Source organism: Tympanuchus pallidicinctus, unplaced genomic scaffold (genome assembly GCF_026119805.1).
Source record: "Tympanuchus pallidicinctus isolate F22 unplaced genomic scaffold, pur_lepc_1.0 scaffold8, whole genome shotgun sequence".
Lineage (NCBI taxonomy): Eukaryota > Metazoa > Chordata > Aves > Galliformes > Phasianidae > Tympanuchus > Tympanuchus pallidicinctus.
This window is the reverse complement of record NW_026294802.1, coordinates 25,916,771-25,942,117: the sequence shown is the minus strand read 5'-3', so window position 1 is coordinate 25,942,117 and position 25,347 is coordinate 25,916,771. Positions and strand designations below refer to the sequence as shown.

Sequence of the window (25,347 nt, the reverse complement as noted above, 5' to 3'; positions counted from 1 at the left end):
ATCAAGCTGTCCTGCCCTGTAGGCGTTTTGCTGGCTAAGCTGAGGAGCTCAGCTGCATGACTCCCAGGCCAGCTATTTGCTGATAAAAGCAAGAAGAAAGCTAAAAGCAGGGGCCTGCCCTTCCTATCCCTTGGAAGCTGCTTTCCAGCTGAGACTTTACCTCTGGCCCCAGCTGGTCTACATCACAACAGGGCAGCAGCCAGGACTGCCCCAGGGCTCATTCCTCTGATTTTGACCTGGCTTGGCCTCGGGCCTTGCTTGTCACTGTGCTAGGTGATCAGTGGCTGCGCCTGACCCCTGGGCCCAGTCCTGACCCTGGCTTGCCCCTCCAGGTCCTTGTTGCAGAAGGTCCTGCCTCTGAGGGCCTTGTGCTCACACTTGGCTCCCTGTGCAGCAGGAAGCTCTCTGCTCCCTGACACAAGCTGCTGGGACTCACCTAGGTCTGATAATGATGAGATTCTCTCCTTGGTCCAGTTCTGAGAAATGTCTGAATGCAGCTCCACCCAAGTTAAAACTGAAGAGTTAATGGGTAATTCTGAGAGTCATCATCTGAAATAGCCCCAAACTCTGGGCTTTAGCCTTGTGTTTCATTTCAACAAGTCAAGATTTATTGTTGTGAGTCCTGCTTTCCTGCTGGTCAGTTCATTCCCCATAAGTTTTGAGCCCACTACTGAATTTCTGGCCCCAGGGGAAAACACGGAGTGAGCTGCCTCTCACCTCTCACCACCTTGGAGAGGTGGTCGTGGCAGGAAACCTGGGGCAAGGTGGGCACTAAGTTACACTAAGGGAAGCTGACCAAGGAGAGAATAGAGGTCAGAGGAACCATGAAAAGGACATAATAGGCTTATCATAATGAGGGAACCCATAACATCACAAAAATTCACAGGGAGCCAGGTGTCACAGATGATATTACAAAGCAGAAACACGGTGACACAAGGCAGAGACTTGTGTGCAGGTTGTTCTTGTGTGTGTGTTTGTGTGATTTATGTTCTGTGATGTGAATGGAATAAGGCTTTGCACTACCTTTTGTTTTGACGTCCGACTCCTGCAGGCATCACTTAACCCAAATGAGCCTGTTGTGGTAATCAGGGACCGTGCATTATGGAGGCACTCCTATCAAAACATAGACCTATACCACTCTCCCAGGTACCACAAACCAGTAACACAGATGTTTGCATACTGTCCAATATCACAGAATCACAGTATCCATCACTTAAAGCTGCAACAGAAACAAAACAGTCAGTAGTAGTCTCCTCTCCATTTCATTTAATCTATAAATATTTTGAGCTACAAACAGAATCCCACATTGTTGAGTAAGCATTTCAGTGAGTAGCAGGGATGGCCCTGGCTGGGTGCAAAATGCACACCACTGCAAGAAGAAGCCAGAATCCACATTTATGTCCTTCCCTCAGAGTAGCTTCTACTTCCTTCACAAATATGCTGCTACAAACACCCCATGGGCAACTGAGCTCAGAAAAATGGGGCACGAAGGGGGAGTGAATCCCATGTGCCTCCTGGAAGAGGATAAGGAGCTGCTCTTGATGCAGCTTGAAACCAGACCCAGATAAATTGGCAGCTGTGCTGGGTATGACAGGATGTGCCAGAAGGGTCAGGGATACTGTGATGCACTGATGCAAGCACAACCTGTGATGGCCCTGAGCCTCTGCGTGCTGTGCCAGCTGGGGACCAGCAGCCAAGGCTGCAAGTGAGTGCGTTGAGTCAGAGAGATTTTCCAGCAGCTCTGAGTAAGGGGGAATGATGACGTTATCAGGCACCTGGGAGGAGAAGGTGCTATGAGCTACTGGTAGCAGAAGCAAAGGCAGAAGAAATTGGGATTTGGACCTCCTCTAGGAAAGGATTTCCTCAAAGAAAGGCACTCTGTTTCCCCTGCCCTGGCAGAAGAGGGTTTTAGAGGCAGGAGATGGTGCTGAGAAAAGGCAATGATGCTGGGTACAGTCAGAATTTGCAGAGACAAAGGCAGAGGGCAGGTTGCAGCAGAAAAACATGACTTGGGCCAGTCTGCTCAAGCTGTCTACAACTTATAAAATGATTCTGGAGAATGGATCCAAATGTCTCTTCTGCTCAGATGAACTTGAGATTGTGTGGCCAAGAGCTATGCCAGCATCCTCAGTGCTGCCTCAAAATGTAACAGAACTGGGATTTGTATCCTGCATGAAAGTGCTGCTGCAGCAGTTGCAAATGTGCCATCAGGGGGGCTGGGCTAGCCTTCCTGTCTACCTTAATCCATTCAGTCCTTTTTCTGAAAATCCTAAGGTAGTTCTATTCTTCCTTTCTTCCTTTCTTTCTTCCTTCCTTTATTTCTTTCATTCTTTTCTATTTTGCCATAGGGGTCTTAAAGAACTCCTGCTAAGCAGCTGCCCACTGACTGATTCCAACATTGCATTTTAGTGGACCTCTATGATTCAGTGGAGCTTCCTAGCAGAGATATCTTGAGGAACAACTGCTTCTTTTCACTTCATCTCAGCTTTTCCTTTTAATTTTGCCATGAAGAATTCCTCCTTGAAAAAGGGATAGAAGTCTGAACTGATTTTGCACAGAACTGCAAAAACAACTTTCTTATATGCAGAATTATAACCCAGACCAAGATTTCCTGGGCTTTAACAGACTTAAAACGTTTGTGGACATCTGAGATTTGTTTTGCTCTCCTTAATTAAACTCTCCCCATGCTGCAAAAGGCAAAGGGAGGCTGTGGTCATGTTTACCTAGCAAAACAAGTGGCAAGGGCTTTGCTACAAAAAAAGAGCTGACAGGCTGGTACTTTCTGTCTCCTGGTTTCTCCAGGAGATAACAACTCATTAGGATCATGCAAGACTTTGCAGCATGCAGTAGCTTGAAGAAATGTCTGGAGAGACTTCAGAACTGGGGGAGGAGGGAGGCTGGCGCCTGAGTGAATCCTTTTATTCTCTGCAGAGACTCCTGGAGCCCAGCCCTAGTTACTCTGGCAAGGCACCGTGTAGTTATCTGATTATAGTAAAATGTATTCACTGATTGCATCTGAAATGTTCTTTCCTCTTTAATTGTATATGCTGGGAAGACTGAAAAAGCTTTTTCTTCCTCGGCCTCTTAAAATAATCTTTTATCTAATGAATCTTGAAGCATTTTTGTGAATGTCTGGTAGACATAATGGGCTCCAATCTATGTGATTTCAGCCTCAAGATACATGAACAGGAGTCTTAAATTAAAAATCAATGTCACATAACGGTCAGACAGTAAGAGAAGGTCAGCCTAAGACCATTAGGCTCATACTACATGGCTAGTGTGAAATGTGAACACCCAACTATGGCTGAGTTGAAAAGCCCTACATTATTTTCAAATTGGGGAATGTGTTTGCTCACCTATTTCTTAAGAAATAGCCTACTCAGTAGGGCTGCCCTTCCTCTCTTCAGCTCTATGTCTCTCCCTTTCCCTTTCCTTCAGCACAATACCTACACTTGTTAGGCCTTGTGAGGCCAGGTGATAGGCCTGACTGATTGTAATTGTTGTGGTTTTAGAGAAGTCAAAGACTGATTTGCTCAAAGTCATGCAGTACAGGACAAGCAGAAGTAAGCCCAGAACCAGGAGACAGATCTTTCTCCTTTCAAGCCAACACAAATCAAGAGCAAGTGCATTGGAGCCACTGGCATCACGCTGATACTAAGGAAGACAGGAAAAGAAGCATTTGACACTGGAGCCTGAAGTATCTGAAGAGCTGTTGTTCATCAACATTTTCCAAACCTTCCAGTTTCAGCACAGCTAGATAATGACAGTAGCCCATGGGGGCACCTGGTTTATCTCCATCCCTTGCAGCTCCCTCCTCAGGGCTATGCAAGGTGGGTGCAATGTCACAAGCCTCAGTGACGTTGCACTTCCAGAATCAGGAGGAAAGTTACATTTACATATGGAGGAAAATTAGCCTCATCAATCCCCTCTTGACTTCATGCTGTGACCAGAGTTTCAGTGTCTTCTCCATTATGTCCATTAAATTCCCTGTGCATTTCAGGTACAGGAGGATGCTTTTAGCACAAACTAATTGTTACCAGTTAACCAAGATTTTAAAGGGGCGTGGGTTAGGAAGCCACATATTTGTTGGCTATCAGTGAGACACAGGGACTTTATCAGCATTAACAAATTGGCTAGCGAAAGTAAATTGTTTCCTTTTGGACAATTTACTGTTGTGGAATAGAAACTTCATTCTTTCATCTTATTATGAAACAAGTTTCATTCTCCCCTCCCACTTAAATTTGCAATATCATTTATTAAATGAAACTGCTGTCACACTGAAACAGAGATATGGGAAAGGCAGAACCTCTGGCAGCTCACGTTCTCCTGCAGGGTGAAAATGAGGGCTTTATTTATTCAGAAAATGGAGGAATTCCAAGCTCTGACAGAGGCAGATCATGCTGTCCTTTCCCTAGGAGATCCTGTGTTATCAGACTTGGACGTCACGGCATCTTGAAATGCAGGTTTTTGCCCACTCAGCAGCAGAACTGCTGCGTGTCCCTAGTGGAGCAGGGAAAGGCCCAAGGATTTTGCAGCTTGACTTAGTGCTGACTGACACTATTAGGTTTCATTTAATCACCCAGGAAGCCTTGGGGAAACCTCCTGAAAAACAGCTGAAATTCTTGTTGTCTTGCTGGTGCAGCCAATTAACTTGGAAAGAACCTGGACACTAATGCTTCTTACCACGGAGATCTCAGAGGATCACAGCCAGCAGAGTGAAGCTCTGCTCTTTGTGCCTCGCTTGTCCCATGCTGTGCAATGCTTGGCCCCTGCAGTGGAAGAGCTCATCGTGCAGCTGTTTTGCAGACTTCCCTTTGGCTTTCTGCCCCTGAATGCCACAGCAAACGTGCTCGCAAAAAGATCTCTGACTTAACCCAATGATGGCAATCAGCCCCCAGGTAACCTCTGTAATTTTCCCCCAAACCTATCTTGTTAGATTTTTCCTGTAGTTTTTATTGCTCTGGTTTTCCTACTCCACAAAGACACTTGGGTGCCTCTTCCATATTACTCAAACAAGGGGCAGCTGGGCCCTGGGGCAGGGGTTGATGCCTTCCCCAGATCAAAGCTTCACTTGCTGGCAGCATGTAACACCTTCCAGCACTGTGGGCTGATTTTGGTCTCCCAGCTGGCCCTGGCTGCACAGCTCAGGCCACAGGGCAGTAAGACTTTCATCCACAATGCTACAGCTTTTAATTTTCCCTTTTAACAGAGAGAACTAAACCAGAGGGCGTTTAATGTTCCCCTCTAATTATTTTTTACTTCAAACGGGCACACAGATGTGGATGGGAAGTACTTGAAGCTACAGCCCTGAACTTTGCCAAGGAGGCTACAGCCATGGCCTAACAAAAGGGGCCGGAGGAGGGCCTGTTAGCATTCAGCTCATATCTTATCTTATTAATTTATAATCTTTCTTGTCAGTGGAAGGAGAAAGTTAATATTGGTGGAGTCACAGGTCAGAAATAAGCCAAACGATATTGAGCTGCTGAGTTTTCATTTTAAAAAATGACTTCTGAGGAGCTCAGCCAGTCGTAACTCACAGGCATCTTGCAGCCGGGTCTCAGTGACATTAAGTCTCATCTCTTTAATTACTGGGGAAAAGCAACACAGGACTTGGTGAAATCAATAAGGAAATGATCCCTGGTTTTAAAGGAGCCCCGAGGTCCCTGGTAGCAGGACAGGCCCCTTGTGGTGCTGATAGCTCCCAAGGACAGTTGCCCACAACCCAGGCCAGGGCCTCGCTTCTGGGAAACTTCCACACATAGGCAAGGGCTTGAACCTTTCATGCCAGGAGGCACCAAGGTGACAGGCCCTAGGCACACATTTAGACAACCAACTACAGCTTCTCAACGATGGCAGTCAGACCCAGAACATCTGCCCCATATTACAGGAGCAGAACTTGAGTGGCAGAGCCATGCTCCAGGACTTTATTAGCCAGCTTACGTTGCACTGGTCCTTGAGGCTTCAACAGCACTAATTTGAATGCATGGTGGATGGTTATTTATTTTAAAGAATGCTTCCATACTGACATCACAGTCTCAGACTTGTTTTTAGTTCCACTTTTATTCTGTAAAAGTTTAATATTTTGCTAAGAGATAGGATTAAAAGATAATAATCCCAACATTGTGATTGGAGTAAAGCTATAAGCAAACAGCTAAAAAGATTGCTACAGAGCAGGAGAAGCACAACAGTTATAGGCAGCAATAAAATTAATATCTATATTAAACTAGCAGTGCAAAGATACAAACTGAAAGCAGCTTTACATTAAAAATACCGCTTTTTAAATACAGAAATAGCACCAATTTACAAAAGATAATCAGAAATGTAAACGTGGCAGGTAGATTCAAGTATAAGTTACACACTCACCCTCCCTAACAACTGTTTTGGAACAGAAAGGTTTTACAAACCCTGCAAAACATCATAGGTATGCACGTTTCCTCAGTGTGAGTACAAATTCTGCTTTTCCAAAGCTACTTTCCTGGTGAATTGTTACTAGTTTAATTTACTATTTTGCTTTCAGCAAAGGCAAAGATAGAAAATAAACTCATTCCCTCCTGACAGCCCACCCCTCTACCTTGCCAGTCAGTTGCAAGCAGCACTGTCCCCAGTGTCACCCAAATGCCCCGGTGCTGCTTCTCTATCCATCCCTCCTCCTCCTCCAGTGATAATTTTGCAATGACAAAACCAGAACATCACATAAACACCCTCCTGTTCCCAGCCCCAATTTTGCTTTCACAACCGCAACCCATCAAACAGCTTTGATTGTGAGGGAGTTGATCCTCATTTCCAGGTCTGCTGTATTTACAGAAACTCAAAAGTAGATGCAGAAATTGGAAACAGAAGATACGTTTTCAATCCCTGCATTTTCAAGTATGCTATGACACAGACTACAACACAAGGCAAATATCATGATCGTGCTTCAGCTAGAGCCAGTACTTGACCCCAGCACTCCCCTCTGCTGCCAGCTGCTATTTCACTCAAAGGCTGCACCACACTTGAGAGGAAAAGACAAGGTTTGGAAATCGACATCCACGATGTCCACCAGAATCACTGCAGCCTCTTTCCAGCCACAACAGCAACAACTGCATGTTACAGTGGCAGCACCGTGCCCATTTCAAAACTTTTCAAAATGAAATAAATATAAATGGGGGTATAAGAAGAAATAATTCAGAAGCAAAAATTGTAAACTTTCACAATTGTAGTGTGATTAAAAAAAAAAAAAAACACAAGAAAAAACAACTTTAAATTTAGCAGTCTGAAGATTTCTTCTTATAATCCCTGAAATTTCCTATGATAATTCCACTGTAGAGATTTCCCTTCAATGAGGGCTAACCGGCTCTCCTTACAAGGCTGTTATTTGTTTATTCTAAGATAAGGCCACATTGACTCAATTCCCAGTTTTGGCAAAGATTTTTCTTAAATTCTTTTTTCGTAATACATTTCGTTATAAAAATAAAAATCCTCATCAAATTCCAAACTCCCACATAAATCCTAGCCTCCCTTGACCAAGCAGCACACCAGCCTATCTACCCTCGAACACCAGTACCAATCAAAGCAAAGTTACTACTTGTGAGGGAAGAGCTGATGATGTTGGCCCTGTGTTTGCTAAAAATCCAGAGTAAAATCAGTCAACAGCGATGCATTCTGTCTTTTAAAAAGGAAACTGCACAAGTTTCATGGCAGCTATACCAGTAAAGAACATACCCAACCATGAGAGTATTAACCCTTAAAATTATGTCCTATATTATTAATAGCACCATTCATTATTTGAGGACCCTGAATGTTAAGTGTTACACATGCCCTTTTCTTCTCCTTATCTTCTCATAAGGAACACAAGTAATTTTTTACTTTCAAAATTTGACTCCCATTCTTTTTCAGCTTCTTTTGTGGTTTTGACAGGTACGTGCCAAAAGATAAAATCTCCCTCATCTTCCAAGTACATTCAAACACTATTAACTAGTTGCAAAATTCCCACAGATGAACAGATAGGCACTTAAAATCCACTTAAGGGGTACAGATTGAAGTAAACCTCTAAGAAGGCACTTAAGGAGACTCAGGTTAAAGTGAATCTCATGCTGTGTTTACCAACTTACCACTGTCCCTTAGTCATAAAGTCCAGAACACATATCGCACGGGAAACTAAATCTCAGCACAGCTCTCCCAGTGGCATGACACTCTCAAATGACTTTGTCAAACTTTTTTTTTTTTTCCAAGAATCAGGTTTTGTATTCTTCACATCTACCTTTGTACCTTTTGCTCAGATTAGGAGAAAGAAACCCAAGGAATAACGCAGTTCATTGACATAACTATAAAAATGTTAACATTCACAGTTATTTTGGTCTTAATATTTTTCAAATGTATACATTCAATTATATGGTGTTGTTATTCGTTTTCCTAACCACAAGTGCTGGGCAAATTGTACAACAATTGACTGACATTCAAGTAATCCCACCCTGAGAAAATCTGTTACTCTGAAGCTCCCACTCTAATGTACCAAATAAATAGCAAGAGGCTGTACTGCGGCGACTGGGTTTGGCAGATTGTTTTAGCTCATCAATTTCACCACAGCTTTACTCAGGGTAAGCAGACGTTAAAAAATTGCTTACCCCAGATAAGTGCTAGATGTCTCACTTAAAACCACGAGCAAAGAACCCGTGGGGATTCCAAGGAGATCTCTTTACATCTCCTCACATTGATAAAGAGTTTTCCAGATTAGAACCACAAATAAAATTTGATGCCCACAAGGTTACGTGAACTACAGCATCTGAATTCAGATCAGTACTGAAGGAACAATTAAGTAAAAGGTTTTCACTACCAAGTCTGACTTGTGGAGAAGGTTAACAGAACTGGTGGGTGAATGGATAGTGGGGAAGCATGCCAAAAGGGATGACATGTCAACACACTCTTCTTGTCAGATTAAGAGCTTGTTCTCTTGTAACAAATACTGTGTCCTAGGACAATCTGCCCAACCTTTGCAATGCATGGAGTTAGTCAGTGCTGGTACTAGAGATTTCTAGTCTTCTCTGCACAGAGCTGGCATTTCTGGTCTGGTTGCCTTCACTTTTTTTCCATGCACCAGGATCTCCAAGACTTCCAGGAGTTTTGAAGAATGCCTCGTGACGTGCAGGACGAACGCTCTTGGGAGTGACAGGAGTCGATGAAGGCTATTTGTGAAACAGAACCAAGGTAATTCAGTAGTTTTTTTAAATCAAAGTCTACATGCAAGCATGCCTACAAGCTCTCTTGGTTTGCAAGAAGCCCAGCATCTTGTGCTACGACAGGGAGCCATGTCACACAATACATTCAGGAGCTCCACATGAAAAGCTCTGGGCTATCTGCCAGTACATCACTGCTGGGAAACTGAAAACCTTTATCTCATTTCCAACTTAAGTATATTCACCACTAGTTTGTACTCTTTCATTCTCATGCCAGTCTTGTCCTCTAGCTCAAAAGGCTCTTTCCCCTCCTTAATATTTCAGTCAATTCTGTTATTTGCTAACAACAAAACAGATCTAAAATTAGTCTACTAAACCCAGGCCTCTTCTGCTACTCTAATGCTGGTATCTAAGTGCTACTCTAATGCTGGTATCTGTAAACAGGTTGACTCTATTACAGCCTTTTTGTAAAGCTTGAACAAAATTAACATAAAGTAACATTCATAAAGCTTCCATTTGTCTCTTTTTTAGATGGTAGGAAAACACATCACAGACTAAAAAAATGTAAGCTGAAGCAGTGCCAAAATATCACTGTGAATAGTTGTGCACAGCTAACAAGGTGTGACACGACTATTTTATCTCATTAGTTGTACTTCAGATTAATGAGTCCTTCATTTGTGAATTTCTCATTTATATATTAAAAAAATCCCCTACTGTGGTAAATTCTCAAAAATATTTGTTGATCTTTAAGAAAGATCAAGTGGATATCACTCAGTTCTGTCAGATGTTGCCACTAAGCTTCCTTTACTTAGTGAGCAGAGATTACAATGGGGGTGAGGAGGTAGCCCAGAACATTACTACCTGTTCTGGACATTTGATTCTGTAATGATGACAATCCTCCCATCTTCCTACTGTGTTTCTGCAGTTCCTGCATGATATACTTAGAATGCTAGAATCAAACAGGGAAGAAACAAAAAACAAAAACAAAAAAAAAAAAACCCAAACCAAAGCACTCAGATCTCTGGGAAAACAAGCCCAAAAAACCCTCATTTTTCTTCCTCTGTTCACGTCAGACTTCTAAGATCTTAAAATTCTTGTAAGAATTGTAAACTCACCACTTTACCACGCAGCATGAGACACCTTACACTGGGCCATGTGTTTAAACAAAGACTGTCCCAAGCCCTCCCACCATGACAGATGGACATGTGAATTATGTGGATGACACCACCTCCCAGCCTGCCAACTTGCTGCTCTGGCGCCCAGGCACCAGCCTGCAGCACAAGCTGCCTTCAGTCCCACTGAGTTGGAACTGCATTTTCACTGTCATTCAGTCACCTTTGATGCTTACCTGCTGCAGTTTCAGAAGGGTGACTGGATGCCCCACACACACAGGGGAATCCAGTTTAACAGCACTGCAGGACCTCGCGAGCACAGGTCTCGGATGTGCAGCAGGGTGAGCAGTTTGCTGGGGATCCACTGATGGTGAAGGTGAGGCATTTGGAGTAACCACTGCCGTGGTGCCTATGAAAACAGGCGCTGTCGATGCCAGGCCAGGCATGCTGATATTCATGGAGGCAGCAGCTGAGGAGCCATTGGGAACTGGAGAGAGACGGCTGGGAATTGCAGGTGAACAGACGAGAGGAAAGGAAGCCAAGGCTGCTGATGGCACCATGACACAGGGGACACTCAGAGAAGGTAACTGGCTTGCAGCCAGCCCGATGGCACCGGGAGCTTGGTTTGCAGAGAACAGGAAATTAAAACTGCTTAGTCCTAAACAAATGAGAAAAACAGCAAGGCATTAATACAGCTGACAAATTGGAATTAAGCTAACAGAACTTCATATAGAACAGGAGGGACAAGAAAGAAGGAGAGATAGGCTGGCCAGGAAGAAACAAAATTGTGGCTGTTAAGCCAGGCTCTTTTTTCCTACATACCCCCATGTCCCCCCCTGCTGCCTGTTCATTTTCTCTACATCTGTTCACTTCATTCATACTAAGCACCAACGGCACCTTCCTATGTTCTGCTTCTAACTTGAGTAACAAGCAACAGCTTAGCTAAACAAACTCTTTACGTTAACAAGAACCCCATTCTCTGCTATGTCAAAGTATATACACTGTGTTTTAGCAAGAAAAAATACAATTAGAAAACATCTAGATATACCCCAAAGATGCTCATTTTCCTTAAAACTGCTGAAATATCATTTTGAAAAAGAAGCTGGTTCCCACTTTGTTTGACCTTTCAAAATTCCAAGATCAACATTTTCCAACCAAGCATCTCTATTCTACAAGTTGCTCCAGAAAAGTGAAAGTCCACAGGCCCCATTCTATGCCACAAGGGAATCAAATATTAAAGCAGTAGTCATGAAAATCTCACGTGTGCTGCTCCCAAAATTAGTCTTTGTCACTGTGCAAGCACAGATGCAAACAAGGATGGAACATGAAATCCTATTGTATTCGCAGATGCTTCCTCCCTACTGCTGTGTCCATGGACGCTCCCAGCAAACAATTCAGTTTGTGTGGCACGATCCCATTGAGGCATAAGACAAGGAAGTGCAAAGCTTGCACGACTGAGTTCACCCTTAGGAAAATGCTGCTGCACTATTCCAGCCACCTTACTGACAAATCTAGACTTCCAGCTACCCTCAGTTTTGAATGTCAGATAGGTGTCTTACTTTGCTGCATGTAATTCAAGCATGTAAATAGCATGTAAAATGCATGCTATTTATTTCTAGTAACATTTAAGTGCCTAAAAAACCCAAAAGCCTCCATTTTCAGAGAAGCAACAATTCATATGGAAGTTAGAGTTATTAAACTCCTACAGAGAGCTGCTGACACTTCTTGTGCCAACTAAAGACTTCCTGACCTATCTGTAGGTCTCCCTCTTTGAATGCCTCAGTGAACAAATGGAAAGGTTTGAGTGCCTCTAGATCTCACATCTGCCCTTACCAGCAGCAGGCTGAACATAAAGATACTGCGGTACAAAAGGCTGATTGGTGTTTTCTTTAGAGATGTGATCTTTTCCTGGAGAAGGTTCATCAGGGTCTTTATTCTGAGACCATTTTTCTTGCTCCTGAGAATCCAAAGGCTTGGTAGACTTTTTGTCTGCAGTCTCTGGAGCAGCAGGACTTGAGAGGTCAAGATGAAAAGCTTCTAGATGCACAGCAGATGCACAGCCACTTCCTGGAGCAGCGTCTGCCTTAGGCAACTCAACAGGCTTCTAAGCAAAAACAAGAGAGGTAATGAGTCCAAACTGAAGAACAGTATGATGCTCAGACACCTTCCTCAGATAGAGAATAAAACATCTGTATCTGTTTCAAATTTATATTCAAACACTGGTACAGGGCCTGACCTCCATTTTCAGTAGTGAAGAGAGCTGAGAAATAGATGCACTTCAGTTTCACCATTATCTGCTCTCTCACTAATCTGCTGTGGGCAATACTGAGTGTGTTACCAGTGTATACTGAGTCTGGAGATTAGGGAGAAAGTACAAATCATACTTTCTGTGGCTCAGTGGAGTAAGCAATCCTGCTGCTGTCTAGGAAAGCCTATGTGAAGAATGAAGAATAAGAATAGTCACGTTGATTTCTTCCCCCCCCCAGCAGCTTGTTCTGTTAAAGACAATGATTCCAAAGGACAGCTGATCATCACTTCGCAATGCAAAGCAATCACAGTCCGTTTTCTGCTAATACTGCAAAATCATCTCCTAGTTAATGCCTATACTTCCTGACACAGCAGCCACATAATTGTATCAAGATGCTAATTTGTACCCATAACCAGAGTGATATTTCTAATAACACTATACTGGGAAAAAGTTTTCTGCGCCAATAGGAAGCTTAACTGATAAAGAAATTCATTTCTTTACCTTGGGTACTACAAGTGAGATAGGGACATCACTCTGTTCGACAGTCTGCTTTTTAGCAGCTGGTTCTTCATCATCAGTAGGAGCAGAGGGTGATGTGCACCTGTGGGAGCTGCGTTTGTGGCAATTAGCTGGAGGTACAGCACCCTGAGCTTCCGGGGGCAAGGCCTTCTCCTCTGTGCTCCCACTCTCCCTTGAGAGATTCTCCTGAAGACCACCGCACAGCATAAAAAAGGATGATGAGGGGAAACACAAGAAGGGTTGGCTGGGGAGTAAGGGAGGTTTTCCATTCTCTGTCTTGGAGGCTGCTGCACTGGAAGGATGCAGAGCTTGGCTGCTGACCCCTTTTGGCAGCAACAGGCTTGGCATATCTGCCTGGACCACAGGGAAAACTGCCTGAGATAAAGGGTTAGCACAAAAATCAGAGTCCCCGGGAACTGGAAGAAGGGAGAGAGGTGAGGTTACACTTGGGTTCCTTGCTGCACTGAGTACTGCTTCTGTGGCACAACCTTTGCTCCTAAAGACAAAAAAAAAAAGAAAAAACAAAACACTTAGTACAAAAGTAAACCTGTGTTTATCCTTACAAGCTACTACATGCCATTCTTGGGCATAAACATGGAAAATTCATGAAAAAACTCCACTTATTTTACACAGTTTACCAGGAGGGTCACTTTTTATTATATCAAATTATAGGGAAACAGACTCATCAATTGTTTGGCAGAATAATAATGCTTTCAGCTGCACTTGACTGGAGTAGAAAAGGCCATAGGGAGCTACGCCTGGCATCCAGACATGAATTCAAATCGGGATAGATATAGAGAAGACCCACTAATATGACAAGAGAGGTTTTCCATGGAATTGTGATTTGCTCAGCCTAAATAACATGAAAAGGAGGCAGTAAAGCCCTGTATGAACACACCTGAGATAAAAAACTACTAATGAAGCAAAGGGACACAGTGGAACAAACATAGATACATACATGTTGGCTGTGTATAAGCTCAAGTAGTTAAACAGAAGAAAACTTTTAATTAACACAGCAGTAAAATTAGATTGTGATTTGACAGCGTAGTAAGGGGAGCAAATAAACAAAGGAGTTTGAGGTGCAAAAGCTTATATTCTTGATTGGTTCTACATTAAGGCTTTCTGCATGTTAAAATGATTCTCCTGAAAAACTACCAAACAAACAAACAAAAACACCAAACATACAAGCAATACTGAGTTTCACATGGCAAACACCAAGCTGAAACAAGACCAGAGTTTTTAAACACCATCTTACCTAGTATCTTCCTCTATCTTCTGCCTGCAGACAGATGCTAGATTTATTGTTTTTGAGCAATATTCATCTGAATTCACAATGCAAGCTGAAAAAACAAAGGAACATTCAGTTAATAAGAGGCAGGTTTACTAAGTGTATTTTGATACTGGCCATATGAAATACTGGCTATGGTGTTTCTTCCCTGGCACATTTTTATAATGTCTACTGATCACCTAAAGCCAGAACATGCAAGATACTTAGAACTCTCAGTCCCACTCAGGAGGTGCTTGAAAACATCATTTCCTATAACAGGGACCTGTGAAAGGCCCTGTAACTGGGGTTCATATTTAAGAGCTATCTGTTAGAGTGTTACAATATAGTGGAATTTACTAAGAACCATAAATTAAAGCAATCATTTGAGTCGAAATAATCCTTCTATATCTATACCACACTTTAACAGAAGAAGCCACACTATAGTTGCAATTGACGAAGAACATAAACATTCACCAGAAAACAAGCTGCTGATTCAAGGCAGTGATGCCCAAACCCAGCTCATTTAATTTTAGACACATGCCTGGAAGATCCAAAATACGAGTGGAAATACTGGCATCTATCTAAGGTAATTCACATATATTCACATACACTTTATTAGGCTGTTTCACTTGGTCAACTGCCTTAATGAGTGGGCTTAGATTTGGGCTGATTCAGTAGCACACGAACAAATACACTTCCTTAGAAGTTACCTTGTCTCTCTCGACTTGGGCTGTTGGGCTCAGAGCTGACTTTCCTTTTGGTACCTTCACAGGGCTGTGCACTGTTAAATGAAGCATGACGTGTGAACCTCTGTTTTCCAGTAGCACAGATCTGATATGGGGCATGGGCTCCTCTTCGTGCCTCTGCTGGAGGACCAGATGTTGGGCAGTGCCCTCTTGGCTCACCTGAAGGAATACAGTTTTGTACAGTCATTCAAAGAACACAGCTCATTATTTAGACTTTTGCCATGTAACTAAAATTGGCCATAGGAGAAGAGGTAACCTCTATACCATCCCAAGCCCCACAGCACTAAGTATATCATAGTTGAGTAAGCGTGGGTAAACAAAACAATGGCTTTCCTCTTTTCAGTTCCATGGTAGCTGCAAGAAGCAGCTACATTCCAGCATGTATGGCCAGCAAGAAAAAGGGGACACACTGAGGTACCATTAAGTTTATAACCAAGTATGCTTTACTTTTACCTGCTCATAGCACCAGCCTGACACATAGAAAATACAGTAGCACAAGGCCTTCCTTCACACTTGCTTCTAGACAAGAATCAGCAGCTTACAAGAGCTCGGGTCAATCCTCTCTGTTACAAACCTCTTCATGGGGAAATACAAGGCAAGCTCCCTTACCAAGAAAACAACTAATTACCAAGTTATGATAGAAATACTGAGGTGTTGTAATCCCTAAGACTCACAGAACCACATTTGGAGATGTAGGCATAATCTTCTATTGTTCTACAATTCATCTAGTTAATTATCATTAGATAAGCTTAGTGAAGGCAAATTTTGAGCTGGTAAGTGGTTGATAACCACACAATGGTTAATGAATGTCAAGTCATTCTTCACATGCAGAAAACAACCTTTTATAATCTGGAAACGAATGTCAAAAGAAAAGTGGAGAGAGCTACACAATTTACCAGTCTTGCCAGGGAAGTCCACAGGCCCAATCCATTTGAAAGCTGGCTTGCGGCCTCGTTCCTCTGTGACATGAACTTTCTTTATCAAGCACAGGCTGGTAAGAACATTGGCGATATCATACAGCCTTCGTACCTTTGCTAAGAGGAAAGAACAAAAATAGTCAAGACAGTCACAGTTGCAATGCATACAGTATGTATTTATGTAGTTATTTCATTCCAGAGTATCATCACAGATTTCACAGGTGGAACAAGTAAAATCAAACTGGGATGGACTCTAGAAACCCCTCTAAAGGCTGCCATGCCGGTTCCCACTTCCACCTGCTTGTCATCACTCATTTTATTTTAGCTGAGCATCCAGCCTACCTCATTTTGATGGAAATGATTTAGGGAGTGATTACATCATTGGATCACCAGAAAAGGCAGCAACTTCAATAAAGGGAAAAAGCAACACATAGAATAAAGAAACTTGTGAATGTGCACAGTTGATTGTATATTTACAATCTCAAAAACGAAACACTCCTAGAAAAAAATCTCTCAGACTCCAATAAATAACATTTCTGAGCTGGATACAGTACACATATCCACTGCTCATATAAAATTCTTTCATTTCTCCTGGCATCTGAAATAGCATTTTAAGACTGAATTAGTGATACATCATTTTGAAAATGCAAAATGATTTGCTAATGCTGTTTTTGTCAAGTTATCCGAGAGATCTAAGTACCAAACTCCACTAACTGGAAACAAAACTATGCTATCTAGCTGTGAAAGACTTCTGGGGTGAAAAGGAGAAGTAACAAACTTCTGCAGAGAAAACACGAACGCCATTCAATTCAACACATTTCATTTCAGTAAGTCTTGAAACCACGTCATTCAGAAAGGAAGAGGAAATAAGGTATAAAGAATTAAACCCAGAAACCCAATTTTCCCATACTGTGAAGCTAAAACTTCAAGATGATTATTAAATTGATGCTTCTCACTCCAAGGTCTATTTAGAGAAACTACTGTTTCCAGTCAATAGAACCCAAACCATATTTTGGCAAAAGATTCCTGACCTGTTCTTGCTGTTACCTACTGGTGTCAATCCAAACATGCCCCTTTTCCTTACTCACTATCTGATCTGTCTCTCAACAGCCAGCTTACTTTTAAACTTGCTGTAGTCCACCGTATCCTGGTTTTCTTCTATCAATATCTTCGCTGCGATGTCCAGAGTGACTATCTTGGTCTTGGAGACAAGGAACAGCATGACAAACTTTTGGCTCATAATCCGCAAGGACTTGTCCTTTCTGCTGTTTGCAGATGCTGTGTTACAAATAACACCCAAGCCTCTTAGCATATGTCATCCGTCACAGCCAGAAAACTAATAAGTAGGTTTCTCACACATAAAAGGAGTAAAGTATTTTCTTGTCGGGAAGCAGAAATCTTTTGAAAGGCAGAAAATAACTGAATAACGCAGACAGAAGCCTCTCTTCAAAAGACAATACAAATTAAAGCTTACAGAAATAGCCTTTATAAAGACAGATTCCAAAGCTGATTCTCCGCTGTATTACACAGTTCTGTGCAATTATCATTTCAATGCACTTCAGAACTTAAGCACTACAAGTTCTAAGGAGAACGTGTAAATACTGGACAAATGGAATATGGCACCCTCTGTCAAAATAATGCACTTATTGCCAGGTATGGGTGGGGAAAAAAGGACTGGTGCATCTTGCAGAGGTTCCTGCCAGCCCAACGAGAAAAGGGAAATCTGTCCTGACACCAATGCTAGGGGTAGGACGGGAGGATGAATTCCGTCACCTACACAGTGAAGTCATCACCCTTTTGTAAAAAGTAACTTTGTACCATTTAATTTAGAAGCATAGCAAGGGAAAAGGTCACACAGTAAGCAGGAGAAAGAGACCTATATCTGTATCTCACATCGAAGCACTAGTTATCTTACCGGATGTGCAATCTGGTTCTGCAAAGTCAAGTAATGCTCTGTCTTGTGAGTCTGCTACTGCTTCCTTTTTCTGCTCTCCAGATTTGTACTCTGTGTCCTGTTCCTTGTACTGGGAGGTCACTAGCTCTCCATACTGCAGCTCCCCTGCTTCCTGAAGCGTTTTCAGAGTCTGACTTAGGTTGTGCCGCCCGTGCCAACAGTACTGGTTCTTGGCCACACGGCTAACCAAGTGCAACGACTCCAGCACATTCACTATATCATAAATCCGTCTCCTCCCGACTCCTGTTTTAAGAGGGGAAAATGAAAGAGACATGGATGCTTGTTTTAACATGCTCTTCAGCAGAAGCTGAACAAAGAACCGGCTGTTCTCGACACTGAGTATTCACAAAGCATCTTTCACTTGTTCCCCTGAACATATTACATTAGACCCACCCAAATGTGCAAAATCAAAACCTATGCATGACTGTGGTATGATGCTTTCTGTCTGTTCAGCAGATACAAACCCAACTATAGCTTCATCTTGAACCACTGACACTTAGATGAATTAGCTGCAGATTGTCCAGCTTCACTCAGACTTAACTATACTGTCCTAAGGTTTGCAGAGCACTTTGGCCCTTCTTTTCAGAGTGTTCTTTTCAGGAGTTTAGGCATGGACCTGCCTAAAACCATGTGTGTCAGGAAGGGCAGGAAAGGGTCTGAGCCCAGCACTGACACAGGGTAGATATAAAATCTTACACCTGCAGTGGAAACAAGTCCTGGGCAAAAAACAAACCAGGTCTGCACCATTGGGAAATCTACAAAGTAACACAAACACAAAGTATCCCAGGTACTGCCCTCCAGTGCTGTTTGAAGCCTGGTGGTAGGTATGACACAGAGTACAATACACTATGGGCAGCAGGTGCACCTGAAATCCCATAACTGTTAGCATTAGCTGAGCAGAACACATGCTAGCCAAAGGCAAAGGTTTTCAAAGACTTCTCTGCAGAAGACAAGGCCTTGATGCATCTGTTTACCCATCTGCATGATAAGGATAACACAACTTCAAATGGATATTAAAACAAACAATTCATTAATATATCCAAGAGTACAGGCATCTTGGAGTGAAAGATACTCCAGATAAGAGTTTGATAAGAGATAAAATTTTGGTGCCCATCATACACCAGAAGCAAAATTTCTTGTCTTGAGGAAGGTGAGGTAACACCACTCCCAACATGAGTAAAGCACTACTCCTGTGCAGCTACACAAAGTTAGAAAATCAGAGTTATGGGCAAATATACAAAGGAATATCTGCCACATTTAGAAGAATAATTCCTTTAAGTAGTAATTTATTTCACTGTTTACTCGATCTGAGTTCTCTCTTATTTCCACTTCCCATTACAAAGGTACCAAAATGGACTTTTTTACTAGAGTCTCAGAGAACACTGCTCAAGGATCTTCCTACCATTCACAAAGGATATCATTTTTCTGTCCCCTTTCCTTTCAAAACAGATGCATTTCATTCTTGCTACCTCTTTTCTGTTAAACAGCCACATTCTAAACTGAGGTAATTTATTTAAAGATGACTTTGTACAGTCCTTCCTATTTAAGAGACAACCTTTCCAACAGATCTGCATCCTTTCATTACTGGTGTGATTTCAGTCCTCTCTCCCAAGTTCTATTACCTTTCTCAAAAATTTCATTAATTTTTACTTAAGACCAAACCTGAAAACAAGACCCAGAAAACAGACTATTTGATGCAGTCTCACTACCTCAGTACAACACACTTCCACACTCTATTTTTGCAACCACTCTCCTGGCAACCTGTCCTCACCAGACAACATTTAAAGCTAAGATAACTTTGACAAACAATGGATGGTATGTCAGGTATGTACTTAAGTTATGAAGTATCGATTCCCCAATTAATTTCCTACACCTACTTGTTTGCAACTGTAAGGCTGCCCTGTGTGATCATTCACCCCATTTTTGCAGGTATACTTACCAAGAATTGAAGCCACTTCATCCAAAGAAATTGTAGTTTTTTCTGTTGACAATGGATAACTTGGATAGCGAGCTAGAAACTTCCGGCACAAGAGTCCTAAGCTTTTCTGTTTTCTGCTGGGCCTTTGCTTTTCAAATTCATCAACCGTGCCATCATCTACCATATCATACTGTTAAAATACAAACATTAAGCCTTTAGTGCAGGTGTTCAGAAATAAGGCATAGTCAAGGAAGGTATATTTCAGACGACAGCAATATTCAGACTTTCTAATGTGAGCTTCCTGCAAGAGCAAAGCACTTGAGTGACACACATCTGCTTGCATGCTCTTTAATCCAACACACAAGACCTGTAATGAAAAACTCTTACCTGCAAGTTCATGCAATAATGTTGTGCATAAACAAACAAAACATAAGAAACTCTACACTAGCAGATAAGAACTTAGAAGGAACAATTCTGTTTGAGAGAGGAAGAGAAATATTTTCTTTAACACCTCTGGATCTAATAAATCCATAAAAGATGAACAAACCATCAAACAGCTCCTGTGAAACCACTTTCAGGAGATATTACTGCCCTTCACAGCAGTTAACTTAAAGGAACTGGGCCAGCTGGCGTGGGGAAGAAGGGCAAATATGATACCAAGAGGCTATAAAAGGCACTACCCAGCTTTAAACTTAGTTACGCTGTTAGTTTAAGGGAACTTTGTAAGCTGGTGTGAACTGGCAGCTTTTCTTCTAATACAGTTTGGAAAATAGCTTCAGGAGAACTTAAATGTGATGGTTTCACTGCTGTAAGCTCTACTTCTTCCACTGTCCTCACAGATCAATTCATCTTCAGGTTCCTGAGTGGTCCCAAGTCAGTCACTGGTAAGAGAGCTACCTTCAGTCTTTGAAATTCACACTGGTCAAGTAGCGCTGCACTCGCAACTGCCCTTGGAAATGTTTTGAAATACTGTGATTTCCTACAGAAGAGCCAAGGACTAATGCTCAGTTAAAAGAAGGTCTCAGCTGTGACTAAACATATTCTGAGTCTTACCTGTAACGAGTCAGGTATGTCATTCTGCTCACTGTTTTCTATAGGCCTGAAGAGCTCTTTCTTCTTTTCCCTGTCCCTCATATCAGGGCTAGCAGCACTAATGAGCATCTTCAGGTTAGCAGTGGGGGTCCAAGGGTCAGCCTGAGGTCTGTCAATGAGCTTAACAGGTGTCATTGGGTTTCTGTCCGGGGTGCAGCCCTTCTGCTTTGATAAGTCAACTGGATCGTTCTTAATGGGAGTCTTTGGGGCCATCCTGGATCGATCAAGTATGTTTTCCTATTAAAAAAGGAAAGACAACAGTTCGACAATCAATTTCATTTGCTCTTATGAAGGTAATCTTAGGTGAGTCATGCCTTGGCACTCACCACTGTATTTAGTGCAGTTCTTCTGCACTCACTGGAAGCAGTGAAATATTCTATGCGATAGTATACAAGACACAACCCTGAATTACAGAAACTGAGGTCAAGCAGTCAAACTTGGCCTATGCTTTTAAGTTCCATTATTACAAGAGAGCATTGCACATGAACATAAATAACCAGATTGGATTGAAAGAATGCATTGGTCACATTACACTTGAAACGAAAATACGAGGTTCTGCTTGAAAAGTCTCCAATGAAAAGCCATGCTGAGAATGCAGCTTGGGCTGTCAGGAACATAACACTGAAATGAACTTCACATGCAAGGGGACCAAGCTTTACATCCATTCTATCCGCTGCTCAGAACTACAAAGAACTCAATAACCGCATTCCTTGACCACAGCTGGGAGCTGCCAGAAGGAAAAGTCTAAGGTGTAAGCTGATTTTCATTGTTCCTTGAACAAAGCGAAGCTCAATTCTCTCCAGTCTCTAGCTGCAACCCAACCTTCTCTCATCTTCAGGTCTTGTAGGAGGGCCAGACTCCTTATCTCTGCCCTTACTGTGAGAACCCCCACTGCTGACCAATAACTAGCTGAAAGGAATTCATTCGAGAAAGCATCAGTGGCACGGAAAGACCATCTTCTAAGCTACAAAAGACAGTGTTCCACTGCAGCCTGTGGATGCAAGCAGGTCACAAAGGCTGAAGGAATGAGGAAGACAGAAGGTCACACTGTTGTTTTTGCAGGATGCATCAGGTGGTACAGAGAAGGAACTCTTTTTTGCCCTGAGAGAACAGCCTGTTCTCAGGCAATCCAGTTACCACTCAGTTTTACCTAGCCTCCCACAAACAGGACACTATGGGAGTTTTTTTTGGTTGTTGCTATTATTTCTCACTGATTTCTAGATTTAGTCCCTTAAATTGACTGCACACACCTTGAATGGAATGCGAGAAAAAATAGCAGATGGCTTCTGGATAGCTTGCTGGAACTGGGACTCAAGAAAGCCCTCAAAACCACATAAACTGCTCTTAGACAACAAATCAGGATGGCAGCTGCTTGCTGTTTGCTTTGGCTGTAGCTTTTTTGGTGCTCACAAACACAGCAATTTGCCTTCTTCAGATCTACATTTCCGCTTAATTGTTTTTCAAAATGAGTTGAATTTTAAAAGCTCATTTAGATTGAATTTTTTTTTTTTTTTTTTTTACTATAAGGGTGGGGAAGCACACTGCAAAAAGGTTGCCCAGAGAGGTGGCAGAAGCCCCATCCCTGGAGGAAACACTCAAGGCCAGGTTGGATGGGGCTCTGAACAATGTGATGTGTCCCAGTTCACTGCAGGGGAGTTGGACTAGATGGCCTGTAACAGTCTCTTCCAACTCAAAGGATTAAATGATTCTAATAACTTGTTCAAGTTTTGCTGTTTATCAGGAACAGTTCAGCTATCACTAGCAAGGTGACTCCCAATACCACTTCATGAAGTCCAATCCAGCCAGAAAACACAACTAAAGCTGGCTTTTACCAGGAGCAGCTCAGCAACATTCACTGTGAGGATCAATCTGGCCCATCAAAAGCACTGCGTGCCGAGCAACGATACGGAATATTTGTGTGTACATTTATCTATGAATATCCCACAATGAGATAAGTATCTCCTTTCCCAATTAACAGCAGCCAGCTGTAACTGTGACAAATAGGGGTGAATTTAGAGGTGACAGTGTTTCTTGGACTACATACTTACATAGAGCTGGCACTCAGTATGTTCTTGCAAGTTCCCATCTGGCAACAAATCAACACTTTGCAGCAGAGGAAGTCCCTTTCCCCTCATGTTTCTGCTCACCATGGCTGGTGCCAGCAGGACTGCAGTGAGAGCCACTGGAGAACCCGCGGTTCCCCTACCTCAAATGTCCGTCCTTGTGCAGATATTGCAAAGGAGTAGCGGCAGCATTACTGCGAGATGCACACATCCATTCCGCTATCAGCCTCCCACACCCTGACGTCTGGAATGTCACAACTGCCCGTTGAGGTGAGCAGCCAGACTGATGAAAGCCCAGGTTCACCTTGATCCAAGGAGAGATGGCTCAGAGCGCAAGAGGGCTGCAGGTTAACCCGGGATGCACACAGGAGCGGGCACGTCTGCGAAGGAGCAGGAGCATAAGGCGGCCCTCAGAGCGCCGGCCGGCCCTGGCAGGGGGCAGCGGCCCAGGCCCGGCTCGGAGTCGCCGAGGGACACACCGCCGCACGGAGCGCTCCGTCCCGCGGCCCCGGGGGAGGACGGCGGTCCCGCTCCCGTCGAGCAGCACGACCCGCTCCGTTACCGCGGCACGTCCGCAGGCGATCGGCATCCCGGGGCCGGCGGCGCGGCCAAAGCCCCAGACGAGCGTCGAACTCCGTATCGAGGCAGAGCCGGGACCCCTCCCGGGGAGCAGCGCCGCAGTGCCGCCCCCGCCCGCTGACAGCGCCCCGGGCAGGTGAGCGCCGCGCCCCGCGGGACACGCGTAGGGCCGAACCGCGCCTCACTCACCTTCTGCGCCGCCTCCGCCTCGGCGCGGCCTCGGCGGCTCGGCCGGACGGCCGCCAGGTCCCGCAGACTCAGGACGTTCGCCTCCATCTGCACAGAGAGAAGGCGCCTTCACGCCGGCCCTTAAGGGCAGCCCGCCCCGCCAGAGGGGGTTGGACGGGCGCGGGGCCGAGCGCGGCAGGAGGGCGCCCGGTGCCGGCGCGGCCTCACCTCAGCAGCGGCTGGGGCAGGGCCGGGGCCGTACCGCCCGCCCGCCCGCCGCTCCCGCCAGGCGCCGCAGTCCCCGCGCTGGCGCCCTCAGCCATCGCTTGCGCGATCCGGCCAATCACGCGCGGCCTGCCGGGGAGCGCCGGCCGCGCCGCCGGCCAATCAGAACGCGGACGAGCGGCGCGCGGCAGCGCGGGACGAGGATCCCGCCCGCGCGGGGCCGCTTCGCTCCCTTTTTCTTCGCGCGGGCGCCGGCGGCCCTCCCATCCCCTCCCCCCGGCTCCTCCGCCCGAACGGCCGCGGGCGGCGCGGGGCAGCGGGAAGGCGCGCGCGGAGTTGGATCTGTGCTACAGTGGCCGGACGGGCACAAAGCTGGGGGAAAAGTGAAGGGAAGAGTACCCCAGTGACAGCTCTCTGCTCCGCTCTGAGCGGGAGATTCCTTCCCGAGCGATATTCAGTGTGCGGTGCAATTCAGCTGTCTTTTTAAGCCGAGTTTGGGCTGAAGATAACTTTTCCTGTGCTGGCGGCAGCGCTTGCTGCATCGCTGCTGCCCGGCTCTGTTGCGGGGGGGGGAGGGGGAGCGGTCCTTCACCGAGCGCCCGGGACTCAGGATTGAGTACCACAGAAAGAAGACTTCGGAGCTAACGTATAAAATGTGTAACGATTCGTATTTGTTACTTCGCGAGGAAGCTTTTCTAATAGGGTAACAGGTAAACATCGAGCCTCTGGCACCAGCTTTAATTTTAAACCGCTCTCTGCCATTAGAGCGACGTGCGGTGTTGTGATGCACGCATTACCTGCATCCGTCGCCCTGGGTTGGCTGTGCCCCCAGCGCCCCAGCTCGGCGCAGGGTGGGACGGCCGCTGGTGGGGGTGGGCACAGGGAGATCCTCACCAGTCACCGGTAGGGGAAAGACATATTGATAGGTGGGGCGGGGAAATTTGATTTATTACCAATTAATAAATAACAGAGCTGGGCAGCGAGAACTAAAAGCAAAATCTAACCATGTTCCCCCCACTGCTGTTTGCTTCCAAGTTTGTACGAGTGGTACCTGGATTAATGCATGTATTTTTCTATTTAATGTGAATATAATTGAAAAGTAAATATTCCCATCAATTTCATTCACTTTGTTTCTAGACATGAAAATACAGTACTCTGTGCAGAGCATTGGAGCAGGTGCTCACAGAAGTAGGGGAGCCTCCCTGCCTGGTAATATTGAGGAGACGTGTGGATGTGGCTCCGAGGGACCTGGTTTAGTGACTGGAATGGGTAGGTCAGACTGATGGTTGGACCTGATGATCTTGAAGGTCTTTTTGAGCCCAAGTGTTTCTATGAGCTCCAGATGCCTTGCTTCAGGAATTTCCATTACCTTGTTCAGGTGTAGCTT

General features: G+C 44.3%; 2 protein-coding genes across 2 annotated transcripts in view; both read right to left on the bottom strand.

Annotated features, from left to right (window-relative positions):
• CSRP2 (cysteine and glycine rich protein 2) overlaps positions 1-25,347 on the bottom strand; it is a 132,803-nt gene that overhangs the window by 46,442 nt on the left and 61,014 nt on the right. The gene's annotated exons all lie outside the window — the stretch shown is intronic.
• Positions 6,042-23,967, bottom strand: E2F7 (E2F transcription factor 7). The gene is made up of 12 exons (XM_052668325.1): positions 23,757-23,967; positions 20,887-21,162; positions 19,855-20,023; positions 17,877-18,158; positions 17,081-17,239; positions 15,941-16,078; positions 15,009-15,203; positions 14,287-14,371; positions 13,014-13,527; positions 12,098-12,368; positions 10,501-10,922; positions 6,042-9,161 (listed from the first exon to the last, which is right to left on the bottom strand). The coding sequence occupies exons 1-12, from the start codon at positions 23,841-23,843 to the stop codon at positions 8,985-8,987; spliced, it is 2,775 nt and encodes a 924-aa protein (XP_052524285.1). The 5' UTR covers positions 23,844-23,967; the 3' UTR covers positions 6,042-8,984.

What these genes read in the sequence shown, in the direction of transcription:
- E2F7 (XM_052668325.1), bottom strand. Translation starts at nt 23,843, where the DNA reads ATGGAGGCGAACGTCCTGAGTCTGCGGGACCTGGCGGCCGTCCGGCCG. An exon ending in TCTCACTTGTAGTACCCAAG is followed by an intron (nt 12,369 to 13,013) that starts GTAAAGAAATGA and finishes GTTTTTGCTTAG; the next exon opens with AAGCCTGTTGAGTTGCCTAA. An exon ending in CCCTTCTGAAACTGCAGCAG is followed by an intron (nt 9,162 to 10,500) that starts GTAAGCATCAAA and finishes TTTCACAAATAG; the next exon opens with CCTTCATCGACTCCTGTCAC.